The sequence below is a fragment of the Lepisosteus oculatus genome, chromosome 1, assembly GCF_040954835.1.
Source record: "Lepisosteus oculatus isolate fLepOcu1 chromosome 1, fLepOcu1.hap2, whole genome shotgun sequence".
Lineage (NCBI taxonomy): Eukaryota > Metazoa > Chordata > Actinopteri > Semionotiformes > Lepisosteidae > Lepisosteus > Lepisosteus oculatus.
Genome location: NC_090696.1, coordinates 14,518,566 through 14,531,878, shown reverse-complemented (window position 1 = coordinate 14,531,878; position 13,313 = coordinate 14,518,566). Strand labels below are relative to the sequence as shown.

The following is a 13,313-nucleotide window of genomic DNA, read 5'->3' as shown; positions in this document are numbered from 1 at the left end:
AAAGAGAAAGGCACGGAGGAATCAGCAAGGAATTTCAACGCAAAGAAGTTTCTTCTACAACTGCACTGAGACTCCCAAGCTTGCGAACTGTGTTCAATTCTCCCCTGTTTTGTAATAATTGCCTGAGCACACCTGGGACAATATTTTGGTTTACCACAAAAGTTTGAACTTCAAAAGTGTAAATACAAAAAGCCTTCTTTGAAGTATCTATGTGAAAGTTGATTCTAAAGCACAATATCATTTCTAACCTTTGGTACACACCTTAACCCAGAATACATGAACAATATACTGCAATAACATGAAAACGTGATTGAACTAGAGAGCCTCCATGACTACAGCACCTACTTCAAGAATATTATAGCTTTGAAAGAGGACAGCTGGCACGTTCTGTGTAATTTAACTATAATATGAAAGGAGTATTTTCTCCAGTGGGTGAACACTGCCCTCTAGCTGGTTTACAGTGTCCTCTTTACATGCAAGGCTAAGACTTTCACAACAGAAGCAGGATCAAAGTTATTTCCCGGCATTAAAAACAGAACTGAGTCAAAGATTTTGATATGAACAGTGATACCTAAAGACCATATACTGCCATACAAATATGGGGGTGACAGAGAAACAACAGCACGGATTTTGAAACAGTTTAAGGTAGACGTTCTAGACAGGACAGGAGTGAGAACAATACCCTCAAAATACAGCTGCTCACAAAAAACTCCCTTTTCAAACTGCAGCAAAATCTACTAGAATATACTTACAAATCCTCCTGGATCTACAGCCTCTAAAACACAGATGTGAACCTTAAATGGAATTTCTAAAATAAGAAATAAGGAGTAGAGGAATGGTAATATTAAATTGCTGAAATTATTAAGGAAAGACTGAAACCAAAGACTGACAAAGCCAACTAGCATTTAAATTTCTGCAACATTCATAACAAAATGATCCCTGATTTTGAAACAGTTTAAGGTAGACGTTCTAGACAGGACAGGAGTGAGAACAATACCCTCAAAATACAGCTGCTCACAAAAAACTCCCTTTTCAAACTGCAGCAAAATCTACTAGAATATACTTACAAATCCTCTTGGATCTACAGCCTCTAAAACACAGATGTGAACCTTAAATGGAATTTCTAAAATAAAAAATAAGGAGTAGAGGAATGGTAATATTAAATTGCTGAAATTATTAAGGAAAGACTGAAACCAAAGACTGACAAAGCCAACTAGCATTTAAATTTCTGCAACATTCATAACAAAATGATCCCTGACTGTCAGCTGAGGTTATGGCAGATACAAATAGGATAAAAATGAACTATTTATTCAGTAGCACCTATAAGCAAATTAAAAACATATGCAACACATTAACCCAACAGGGAAGTCACTGTTGGGTAGAAAACAAAAGCAAAGGGAGCCGATAATGAACTACATTTATCCAATTGCTGGAGTCTAGAGTGCTGGAAGAGTTGTTACAGTGGCATGCCTAACAGATATTACACAGGTCTCTCAGCAGTAGATTGGAGCAAGACTCCTGATATTTTAAATCAATAATTCTTAAAATGCTTAAAAAAATAATGTACCCAATGCACACTTGTGCAACTGCAGCCTTCACCTTTAAGTCTTGTACAATGGTATGGAGACCTTGCAAGTTCCCGCAGTGGACTGGGTTAACCATCTGAATCGTGCACGGTGACATCATCCACAGAAAGAATAGCAAAGAAGTGCAAGTTGCTTTCAATGTCCCAAACAAAAGGGACAGATTTTGCTTCACAGCAGGCACGAATCAAACCAGATGACTGGGCAAAGGAGGGTCGCTGAGTATCAGGGTCTACACAGTTCCTTCACAACCCCTCTCCATCAGAACTTCCACAATCTGTGTGACCCACAATCCAAAATGAACAAATACCCCCTAACATTTCTTTTTCACCTGTATTTTTGATGCATTCCCCCCCGCGTCCTCACAGGGGGCCCTGTTAAGGATCGGCAGTGCGATCCTTCTGCACACCGACTCGCTGAGCAAGAGGCCAGCTGTCCAGCACGGTCACATGAGCTTTAGCTTTTAGAACAAATCCCGGATCAGGGGGCAAATGCAGACCCAACAGTAACAGAACCCCTACTTCCAATTCATCCGTAATAATTCAGAAAGTATTTTTTCAATCACATTTGAGCTGATTTAAACACCACCATACATTTTATTGGTTCATTATTTCTGAATTTCGATTATTTTGTTTGACCTCCAATTCAGTTTGTCTGGCAGCATCTGTCTCTCTAGAGTTTTATTCCAATGAGACAGGAAAACGCTTGCTTTGTCAGTTCTCTCAACTCCACTCGATGTTCTTCCATGTTCTCACGTGGAGTTTGAACAGGAAACTGGACTGTATACCAATTTCTTCTAGAACTATGGTGATATTGCACATATGGAAAACAGACCTCAAGGAGCACACAAAACATTTCTAAAAGGGATTACTTGTACTGCAGTATTTTCTGTAAAACAGCTGACCAGTCTGCTAGTATGGGAGTACTCCTGTACAATGTAGCCTATTGGTCATCTGAAATTTCAGAGTTTCTGCAGGCTTACTTTGGACCCATGAGATTCCAGTTCAAACATGCTGTCACAGCACAGACAAGACTCTCTCTTCCTCATTCATCTCATACTTTTTTTACATGCAAGTGCCCAGCAATGTCCATCCTTCATTTGTGACTCTGTGCACTTACAACTGTCGTGCTTGATCAATAGTAAAGACTGTGTATATCTTGGGCACTTATGTCTCATCATCCCTGGTAATCAACACCTCTATTTCTTTAGTCATAGAACAAATCATCCTCATTTCACAAAAGAGGGGTACAGGTTTATGGGTAAGCACAATCCGATTGTGTGCAAAAATGAAGGGATATTGTGCAATTACAGTGGCTGAAGATGACTGTGGGGAAGTAAACCTTCAGGTTCTGGTAAACTGTGTGGATTCCTGAAGTTGTAGTGCATAATGGCTATGTATGGATTGATATTTATATGTAATATTTATTATTAATGTAATAATTCTACTGTTTGTGTTTTATATCTCTGTGTGTATAACAAATAGCTGGTTAATTTCTGAGAAATAAGACTAGATTATATTGTATTTCTGTAAAAACATCACCCAATTGATGACTTGTAACACACACAGAAGTTAAATAAAAGAGACAAATGCAGCATAAAGTGCCCTGAATATTTTGTATTCTATGGAAATACTTTGTCCACAAGTTAACAAATAAGTTATGTGACAAATCTATTCCAATACCAGCCTACAGCATGACATGATGCATCAGGTGCTGCACATGTACAGGCTACGGGATGCTGTTTCGTGGTTTGTAATAATATCTTAACACAATGTTGAACTTTTTAGTTGCTTAACCCTCCTCCAGCTTATTTTCAAGTAACATCACGTTCACACTTATCAGATAAGCTGAATTGCAGAGATAAGCACCGGTCCTCCCTGCACTACCTTAGGACACTGTGAGAAAAACAGGAAAATCTGCAATGACTCCTGGCCACATGTGACACCGCACATGCATGTGAGCACTTTACTGTCACAAGTTCAGGATAACCAGCTGTAAGACTCTCACACACAAGGCAGCTCAGGGTTCACAAGTAACTCAATAAAAGCACTCGTCATCAGCAGCTCCACCCTCCACCAACAAGGATTCAGACTGTTTCGTGTAGCAGTGCCTTAGCACCCATGAGATTCCAGTTCACAGGACAGACGAAACTCCCTTATCCTAATACTGGTATTAGAAATGATCCCATCAAATATGTTCATGCAGCTCTGAACCCATGGGTGAGACAACAGAAGGTCCTATATTGCCTATATTGTCAGCAAAACTCTGACCACACTTAGGGCTGTTACACTCGAGGGGGACCCAGCTGAACAAAATCTTCAATGAAGCCAGCCAGGTTAGGTCCATGTAGGACTAAAATGAATAAACTGCAGCTTTTGACCTGGGCCTTCAAAATTCACGGACGTTCAAGGCTAATCTCAATTTAGACCATTTAAAAAAAAAAAAAACAGAGATGGACAGGCATGCCTTCTCGAAGGGGGGTGAAACGAAGAATAAAAATCCCCCTCCCTCTTTTTTTCCGCTCTTTAGTTTTTAGAAGAAAAGGGGGGTGAGATCACTTGACCGAGCAGGAGCGCAGCATGAAGGAGGGGGGGCAAGAGCAGAGCAGAGCAGAGGAGAGGAGTGGTGTGTGTGTGTGTGTGTGTGTGTGTGTGTGTGTGGAGGGGGGGGTGCTTAAACAACAATGGGGACAGAGTTAATTCCTCGCTGCAATTCCAATGGCACAATCTGGGAGTGAGGCACCGCACTCTCATTGTCCAGGAGGAGCTCTTGATTTAGCTACACAGCTGAAACAAGGGCCTTTCACTTGCAAACAATGGGCTTCTTCTTGGACGAGCACGGTACAAGAGGGGAGCAAATTGTGTGTGTGCGCGCGCCCCCACCCTCCCCAAATAAAAAAGGGGTTAAAAAGAGAAAGGAAAAGAAAATGATTAACAGTGCCAAGCTGCTTTAAGAGATCCTTATTTAACCAGTGAGAGCAGAGCGGTTTCTCCACCATGGGAAACTTAACACATTAGGGCCTCTCTGCTGCAGCAGCTGTTTATTTTCTCCAGCTTGCGCCGAAGGTGGGTGCCTCACTGAGGCCACACGGCCACTATTGGAGGAAAGGAACGTGGCACACCAGTGTAACAAACAACAGTGAACAGCGACAAAAGACAAAGCGAGTTCAATGCTACATGCGATTCACAAGTTGCCACATTAAAGTTAGGCACAGGTTAATTCTTTGTTGGGAAGCAGGCTTTTTTCAAATCCTTAAAACCTGATGGAGGAAAAAAACGGCAGAAAAGGATTCTGCCCGGATTTCGGCATTCAGTCGCCTGACTGCCTCATGCTAACAAAAACAGCAGCACTGAAGGGAATACTATATATTTTCATTAGTAAGGCAACAAAGAGTGTGAGTCATTACAGGAAAATACAGGGCTTTAATTTTTTTAGAAATGTGCTCAAACAATAAGGGCTGGAGCTGCCCTGTCGCCTGCTCTGGCCTTGCCTAGCAGAGCAGCACAAAAGCTTGAGGTGTACCAGCTCATCTGGGGCGCTATTCTTCCTTCAAGGGGGTTGGCCAGGGTGACAGTCCCTCTCTGTAACAATTTCCATGGCTGCCAGAACCATTCTCTGCCCTGTCACTACTTATCATCCTTGACCAGAGAGCCCCATTCAGGGACACTCTGCATCAGTAGCTGGGGGGCGTGGGGACGTTTGGGGAATTGAACAAAATCTGGTGTATGTACACCCCCTCTATTGGCTTTCGGTTACAGCTGTTTCTCAATTCCAATAAACTGAAACAGAACAGGGCAGCACAGGGAAAGAAAGAGCTCTTACTTTATTGTCACCCGTTTTCTTCTTTTGTGTGCGTTTTCACATCATCCTTATCACTTCGAAGGAACAGATTAATCTTATATCAAAAAAAAAAGACCCAGCATCTCAGGAGCCTGGGTTTTTCCCCGTTTTCTTCTTACGCTGCCAGGCTGACCTTGTGTTGGCTCTCCTACAGATTCTGCATCGATTTCACATACTAAAGAGACGAGCAACACTATAAGAACCGTCTGTGCCAAAGGGTGCTTGCTTAAAAAAAAAACAAAGCTTACACTTTTCAAGTGTCTACATGATTTGTACTTTCTAAACTGGGAATAACCGAAGCTTGGTTTACTGGAATTGAATGACTCCATTAATTTTCTTGAGCGAAAGAAAAAGGTTTTCCATCCGTGGAACGAACTATTGTGTAAACCATTGTCATAGAAAACCATATCTTTTCCACAACAGTCCTCATTCATCTGCCTCCCTCCAGCTGTCACACGCAGAGCTAACAGTCCAAAGCGATTCACTATTGCATTTCCTTGCTACCCGAGAGCCACAGATGCAGAGGAACAGGGAGCTGCTGGAGAACACCACGCACCACCATGGCTTACCCTGCAGCAGGGCACACTGCCGCAACTGCCTGTATAAAGGCACACTGCCAGTGATTATCATCAGCATAGCCTCCTCAGTCTTCAAAGATGCCTTTTGGTGTACCTTAAATTTAGCAGTTTTGCAATTCAATCATTAATTACGTGTAAATTCCTACCAGTGTCTCAGCCATGGGACAGTGGATTCAGGGGAGTACCCAAGACTTACGACAGACTTGCTGTATGACAGGGATCACAAGGGCACAGATAACAGTAGTTCAGACAGGTAAGATGACCTCTGTGCAGTGCACTCTGCTCCAACTCAGATTTAATAAGTGTTAGGCTATTGTAAAAACTGAACTGGTGAAGAAAATATTATCTTCTGTTAAATAGTGATATATTTGCATCTTAAGATTTGTTGGACCCACTCTTGAGTAACATACAGGTGTAGTGGAGTGGACCAGCAGGACAGCAGTCTGAGGACCTCTGGGTTACATGATCACAACATGATTACACAAACTAAAGGCTGGAAGAAGCCAGCACATAATTCAAATGATAAAACTACAGCTACATAAACCAACCACTGTACAAATCTCTTGTATTGGACAGCCATGTGGAGCAATTACATTTGGTTCTGAGGCGAAAGCAAGCGGACAAGCCTTATAGTACAAGAAGGAAGCAGCACTTAATAGTTCAATTGCAAAGCAGCACTAGTTTTCATTGCATATCTACAATGCAATGGACTTCGAAAATGGAATGTCACACTGCAACAAGAAAATTAAAAGCTTTGCATCGGGATAACCCATCTTTTTTACTACTTCAGTTCATGACTCTACAGCAGCTGGCCTCTCACTGTGAAGACCGCACAAAGCTGTTAATTCCCTAAGGCGTGAGCAACACCTTCAGAAACTCCCCACTCCAGACAGTGCTAAGAAGTGCAAACAACTGTTCTGTCCCCCTACGTTCGGATCATCAGGATTGAGAATATTATAAAACTGTAACGGCAGAATTCAGCAATTCCAATGCTCTTTTTACATGGAAATCAACGACTGACAGAACGGGAGAACCGCGTAGCCTGAAGACCTAGGAGACCCTGCATGCAGATCACCCACAACCACTTTGCAATGGGAAAGGTGGAAAACACACAACTCCAAAAGCACCTACAGTCCTTCGAAATGAAAGCTCAGGGTGACAGGAGGCCTTTCTGGAGGGGGATTAAAGAGCCGTAGAAATCCCTAAATCTAAAGGCAAACTCAACAGCCCCAGCCTTCCGATACTCCTAAAGCTTATGGCACACTGCTCCTTTAAGCCCTGTTTCTGGACGGAGGCCGTTCCAGGATGTCATTATTCAGCGCACATCACGCCTCTGTACTGGATTTCTAAAATAGCAGAGCCACGGTCACCATCCGTTAATAGCCCCCTAACGGCGCCCTCCCTCCCCCTCCCCAACCCCCCCCCAGGGCCGGGATCTCTGGAGGGAGGGCAGAGGGGAGGGGTGCTTGCATCCGCGCGGCGAGCGGACTGCCGTTGCATTACGCAACCCGCCTCCCAGGGAGCTCCGTGCCAGGCACTTCCGCCGGCACACAAAGCTGGCTCCCCGGCACGCTCAGAGAGCCACCCCCCCCCACCAACCAGGGGCTATTATATCTGCCCCCCCGTGGCTCGCCGTTTCCGTTGCAGAAAAAAAAATAATCAAATGGAGAGGGGCCATGGAGGCGAGGGCCGTGCTGACAGAATGCCATCTCACACCAGCAGCACGGCCAAGTAACGAATCACTGGGGAAAGGTTTTCTCCACAGAACCCCCGATAAGAAAATGAATGCTCACGCCACCCCTAAGAGGTTGCACATCTCAAGCTCTGCAGGGATCCTGACAGCCACAAGGAGAGCTCCAGGTTCAGGCCAGTTTCACACTGCTCCTGCGATCGCGGGAGAAGGGGGCATCTGAATGCAAGGCTTACAGAGGTATAGCACAAAGTATTTGGCTTGAAACCAGCCGCTAAAGAAGTCCAGCCTCTGTAACGGTCATTCTGTGCTTCGCGTACAAGATTTAAGGGGGGGGGGGGGGGGGAACTTCTGATATATTGGAAATACTCCAGGAAGTTGCATCTTTAACACACGCAAAATTAACACACAATCCAGAAAGGAAGATAAGGATAAGGAAAATGATGATAAATTATCATCCGCAACTTAAACATCGCCCCGTTGATAACTTGCACCATGCACTTCTTGCTGCAACCATCCAATGCAGAGGTTTGTTCTCAGACTGTCATATTGCTGGTAAAGGAGGGTCATAGAAGCCAAAGGGTCCTACCTTCTTGGAGAGGGATGAGACATTCATGCCGAACCTCTGAGCTCTCTTTTTCAGTACATCAACGTTGACCTAAGAATACAGAACGAGGAGGATGGTTATTTTTACTTTTAGTGCCCAATACACAAAGCAGGACACACTGCCATAATATAATGTTATAATAATGTTTATAATGTTTCTTTATTAGCCCTATACAATTTCTTGCATTAGGAATGTGTCTTTTCGCATATGTAAGATACTGTAGATAAAACGCAGGACAATTTAAAAGCTCAATGTTGCAAAAAACATTTTCAGAAATCCATCAGGACAAAGAGAACATGTGAAGGAAAAATGTATAAGTTCTGGGTAAACCAAGGGCAACAGTTTTGCAAATCAAAGTTGAAATATCATACAAATCTACACAAGACTGAATACGATGAATTAATGGAGTTCAAAAAGTGAATCAATCAGGTCCTGTTTCATACTTACAGCTGGCTTGCTGCTCGCCGAAGTCCCTAAAAGACAAAATGGTTAAAAGATTTTATTTGACTGCTCAACAAAACGAAGGTTAAAATAAAATATTTAGGTAAGCAGCTTCTTATGCATTTCCAACATTTGAAAGTAATTAAAACCTTAAACATAATTCAAAACATCAATTTCAAATCTGAGTAATTCTGTATTAAAACTAAGCCAAAGCCTTCACATACAGTCCACAATGTATTGGTCTTTAGCTTTAAACAGGAAACAATTCTGTATGACTCACCGGTTGGAGGAACGATAGGTAAACCGAACCTGCAAGATTAAAGGGAACAAGTGAATACACTTCTATGTGGCAGCATCCCAGCGTGTCATGTCAGTCAGGAGAGAATCAGAGAGGACTACACTGGATCAGCGGGATTGCAAGTGAAAATTGTGCTTGCACAGCGGGATGCTTAGCAGAACTAAAACACCTTTTTCTGCACCTCTGCACAGGAACAGTACTGAACCACAGCAGCCACTGCTTTTAGTATGGAGGGGTTTCTCCCGCTCCGCTCGGCGCCTGAGTGCAGAGACTTCCCCAGGTGGGGCGTTACCTGGCAGCGCGGGCGGCCTTCTTGCTCTCGCCGGTCGCAGGCACGTTGAAGCGCTCTGCCCTCTTCTGCAGCCTCTGAGTCGACAGAAAAAAATCTTTGTTAAACGGCAGAGCGACCAAGGAGAGAGAGAGAATGGAAAAGTCTTCGACCGCCGATGTAGCTAAGTGAGACAGCTAGGATTGTTTGCTCACACTGTAAACTTCCAGACTATGTGTTCGTTGTTTCACTCCTACAGGGGATCTGTGACCAAATAGGGCCGGAAGAGAACCTCACAGCACGTACAGACAAGGCAAGGCGTTAGCTCACATTTCCAAGGCAACATTCAATGATTTATCCATCACAGGGGGGAAAGAACCACTTTCCCGCTCTATAATAAAAAAGCCTGTTTTTTACGTACAAAATACCATTTGCCATTCTCTGCCTGCAATAATTATTGTACATAATTCTGAATATAACACGAAGCTGAGTGAATCTGTATAAACCAGGGCTAAAAATATACTGTGGTCATGGTGGACACCTTGAAAACTATGTTCTCCATGATGAGTTTGCAGACAGAGACAGTTCATAGTCACTGACAAGGACTCCCCTGGGTGTAAAAATAAGCTACATACTGAACATATAAACACCATTAAATATGACCCTGAAAAAAGTTAGAAAGCAGAGCCAACGGTGGCCTAAGATCACTACCTCATCCAGAGAGACTGGCGGAGAAATCTTCACCACCTTCTTCTCCACTGTCCTGCAAATAAAGAGTCTGGGTTAAATTGAGGAAACGGCATGAAACATGGCTTTAAACCCAATTTCAACACAATTTGAATACATTGGGAAGATGAAGTGCAGTTTTCTTCCCCCAGTATTCCTGAAGAATTAGGGTGGTGGGGAGTCATTAACTTTTAATAACCGAATAGGTAAATTACAATATATGACAGCAGGAGGCACCAGTAAGAGACCACACATTTTGGCAATAATAACTGTATATCTATAGTCTTTCAGGACCTGGCTTCTTCACAGGATTCTCTTGCTTTTTTCCCCAGGTGTGGCTGAACTACATAATCAAAGCAAGATGTAGGATATGCCCTGGAAAACCATCCACAGGCAGAGCTTGACTGCCCTCTCCTGGTCATTGAGTACACATAGGATTCTTCAGCTTTCAAGTGTTTAAAAAACAAGTGTTTTTTAAACAGAAAAATACAGTGCTTTGGGTTTACATGCAGATGCATTAAATATATTTTCAGTAGCTTAAGTAGAACACAAATGTGGCTTTATTTCTGGTCATTTCACTGACTGGGATAAACTGCTCATTTACAAGTTCATTCTGACAGCCTACAGATAGGAAACGTTTATGAAGAGGTCTAATCTAATGTAGTTACAGCCACAGCAAAAGCTAAATTTAAAAGTGTCACAGACAAGGACAGATTATGAGGAAAGCTATGCAAGTGAAATGGTGAAACAGTGCTCTCACACTGAGAGAAGAGACAAGGTCTTAAAAGTAACAAACTAGATAGAGTAAATTAGAGGATAACATTGGAGTGACAATGTCTGCGGCAGTGTGCATTTGTTTAATACATTTTACCCAGCAACTTTAAACCCACTTTCACCTGAATTGCAAGGCGAGAAAATTGCATATCTGAAAGGGCTGCCTGTAAATGAAATAAAAGTGCAGGTGCTTACTCTTGCACAGGCTCAGGAGTCAGCTGCCTCGCTGGCTTCTCTGGGGGAGGATCCTCTGCTTTGGGCACTTCCTCCTAGGCAGAAAGACAAGGGATGCGCCTCAGTACACAGACGACTCCTTTCCCCCCCCATCATGCTCTGTGCTTAAACTGGGCCCACTTCTTATTTCAATCATTTTGTAGTTGTTTAAACTTGGACTGGAAGGAGCAATATCACAAGAAAAAAAGTAGTCTCTATCTTTGCGTAACTCTGGAGAAAATTCAGCAATACGGAGGAAACACCACCCATACTGCCAAACTCCACTGGGCTACATGGCCATGTGATAGCACTGGGAATCTAAACACTTCTTCCCTTTAAACAACTACCTCTAAATGGCCGTTTCTGGAGTTCTCCTTTAAAAGCAACAACACGGTATCACACACACCAGGACCAACATTATTAAAATGTTGTAACTGCAAGACCAACTGCTGTTTCAATTACTGCATCACATGAAACTTTTTTATATTTATAAGGATAAACAATCCTGAACATTGTGAAAACATTAACGTACATGTTTATCACATTTATCCAGTTCTACAGAAAGGGTGTTATTTGACATCATGTGTGGGTCCACGGCAAACTTGCTAAATGTGAACATATGACAAATGTCCTGTTATCTTAGGAGCCAAGATACATATGTCTGCACATTTTAAACATTTCAAGATATCAGACTGTAACCCTGAGAAATAGTAAGGCTTCTAGCATGAAAAACTCTCTAAAATATAAATCTAAAAATGTGCAGTTATGGACTGACATATCTCTTTTATTAGGGCTTATTAGCATTTCACAGCTACAAATAAACACCCTGTTGTCTGGTCAGTTACTAAACAAGAGGGCATAAGATGTAAAGCAATTTGCAATTCCAAATTAAAAAAAGGAAACGCTTGTGGTACCTCTGCTTCCTCCCTAAGTACCTCCTCTTCATTCACCTCTTCCTCAGCTGGAGAGAGACAAATATTATAATGAGTTTTCAACAGTCAAAAGAGGGAAGCACACTTATTGACAGAACTGCCCGAACACTAAATGTATGTAGACAACGACCACAGGTGACCTCACCTTACATCAAATGAAGTGTAATGAATACACTGCTGTGCACTGATCCCTCATACCCCTACCATAGAGCTGTTTTGTACCCTTTATTGTACATTTTAAATACTATTTCAAAAGCAAACGCGCAAATAGACATCTCATTAAATTTGCTGATGACACAGCCCTGGTCAGCTTATTAAGGGACCCAGAAAATGATCATGGACCATTCTAAATGACTTTACGAAATAATGTGACAAGTTCTCTCTGCAGTTAAATGTTTTAAAAACAAAGGTTGTCATTGATTTTTGGAAAAATGCAACACCCCTCCAACCTACTGTTATTAACGGTCAGACTGTAGAAATGTTCAATGACTACAAGTACTTGGGACTGGTCACAGAAAAAAACTGAGTTGGGACAAATGTTGTGACACCACTTACAGAAAAAGAAAACAGAGAATCTTTTTTCCTCAGGAAATTAAGCTATTTCAAGGTAGACAGAACCATCCTAACACTTTTCTACAAGTCTTCACTGAAGGTGCTTTAACATACTGTCTCACTTGCTGGTTTGGTAACATCAGTACCACTGACTGTAATAGGCTGGGAAAATCAGTCAAAATAATTAGCAAAATATTCTGGGCAAATCCTTCAGAAACAGAGGGTGTTGTACTGAATTATTGGTTGGTACAATTTTATCTGTCGTGTTTTGCTGAGACTGTGCTGTAAAACAAATTTCCCCAATGGGACAAAGCTTTAATTAATTTGCCACTCAGAAAAACTGACGAGTTATCTTGCAGAGCACTTTTAAAAGTAATCTTAGATATGAAAAAGTATATTTGCTCCGTCATTAGGGGTGCACAGCTTTGACAGAATGGCACCTACACATTTTTTAATCAGCTGTGAAAAGTGTTCATAAACTGGCAAAACTTTGTCAATCGGCTGTTACTAATTTTAAGCAAATATATCAATCTTTACATCTGAACATTTTCAAACAAAAAAACTGAAAATATTCTGACCACGGGAAGAAAGCATGATACATTCTGATTTTAACCAAATCCTTTATTTTTCAGGTTTATAGCAACTGCCAATTTCAAGAGATCTGCTAAGAGTGTGGTTTTCAACAATTATGGCTTGTGAACCCTTTATCTCACACAAAATTCCTTTGAAATAATATTAAAAATGAAATGATAACTCAAGAGTGTGGCCATGTCCCAATATGCACACTTGCACCCTTCATACGCGCATTAAA

At 42.0% G+C, this 13,313-nt stretch overlaps 1 protein-coding gene across 1 annotated transcript in view; it reads right to left on the bottom strand.

Moving 5' to 3' along the window:
* sarnp (SAP domain containing ribonucleoprotein) overlaps positions 1–13,313 on the bottom strand; it is a 32,467-nt gene that overhangs the window by 16,183 nt on the left and 2,971 nt on the right. The window contains exons 3-9 of the mRNA XM_006629297.3: positions 11,933–11,979; positions 11,001–11,074; positions 10,017–10,068; positions 9,330–9,403; positions 9,020–9,048; positions 8,746–8,771; positions 8,281–8,349 (exon numbers count right to left, since the gene is read on the bottom strand). Of these exons, the coding sequence (XP_006629360.1) occupies positions 8,281–8,349; positions 8,746–8,771; positions 9,020–9,048; positions 9,330–9,403; positions 10,017–10,068; positions 11,001–11,074; positions 11,933–11,979 (371 nt within the window). The remainder of the gene's footprint in view (positions 1–8,280; positions 8,350–8,745; positions 8,772–9,019; positions 9,049–9,329; positions 9,404–10,016; positions 10,069–11,000; positions 11,075–11,932; positions 11,980–13,313) is intronic.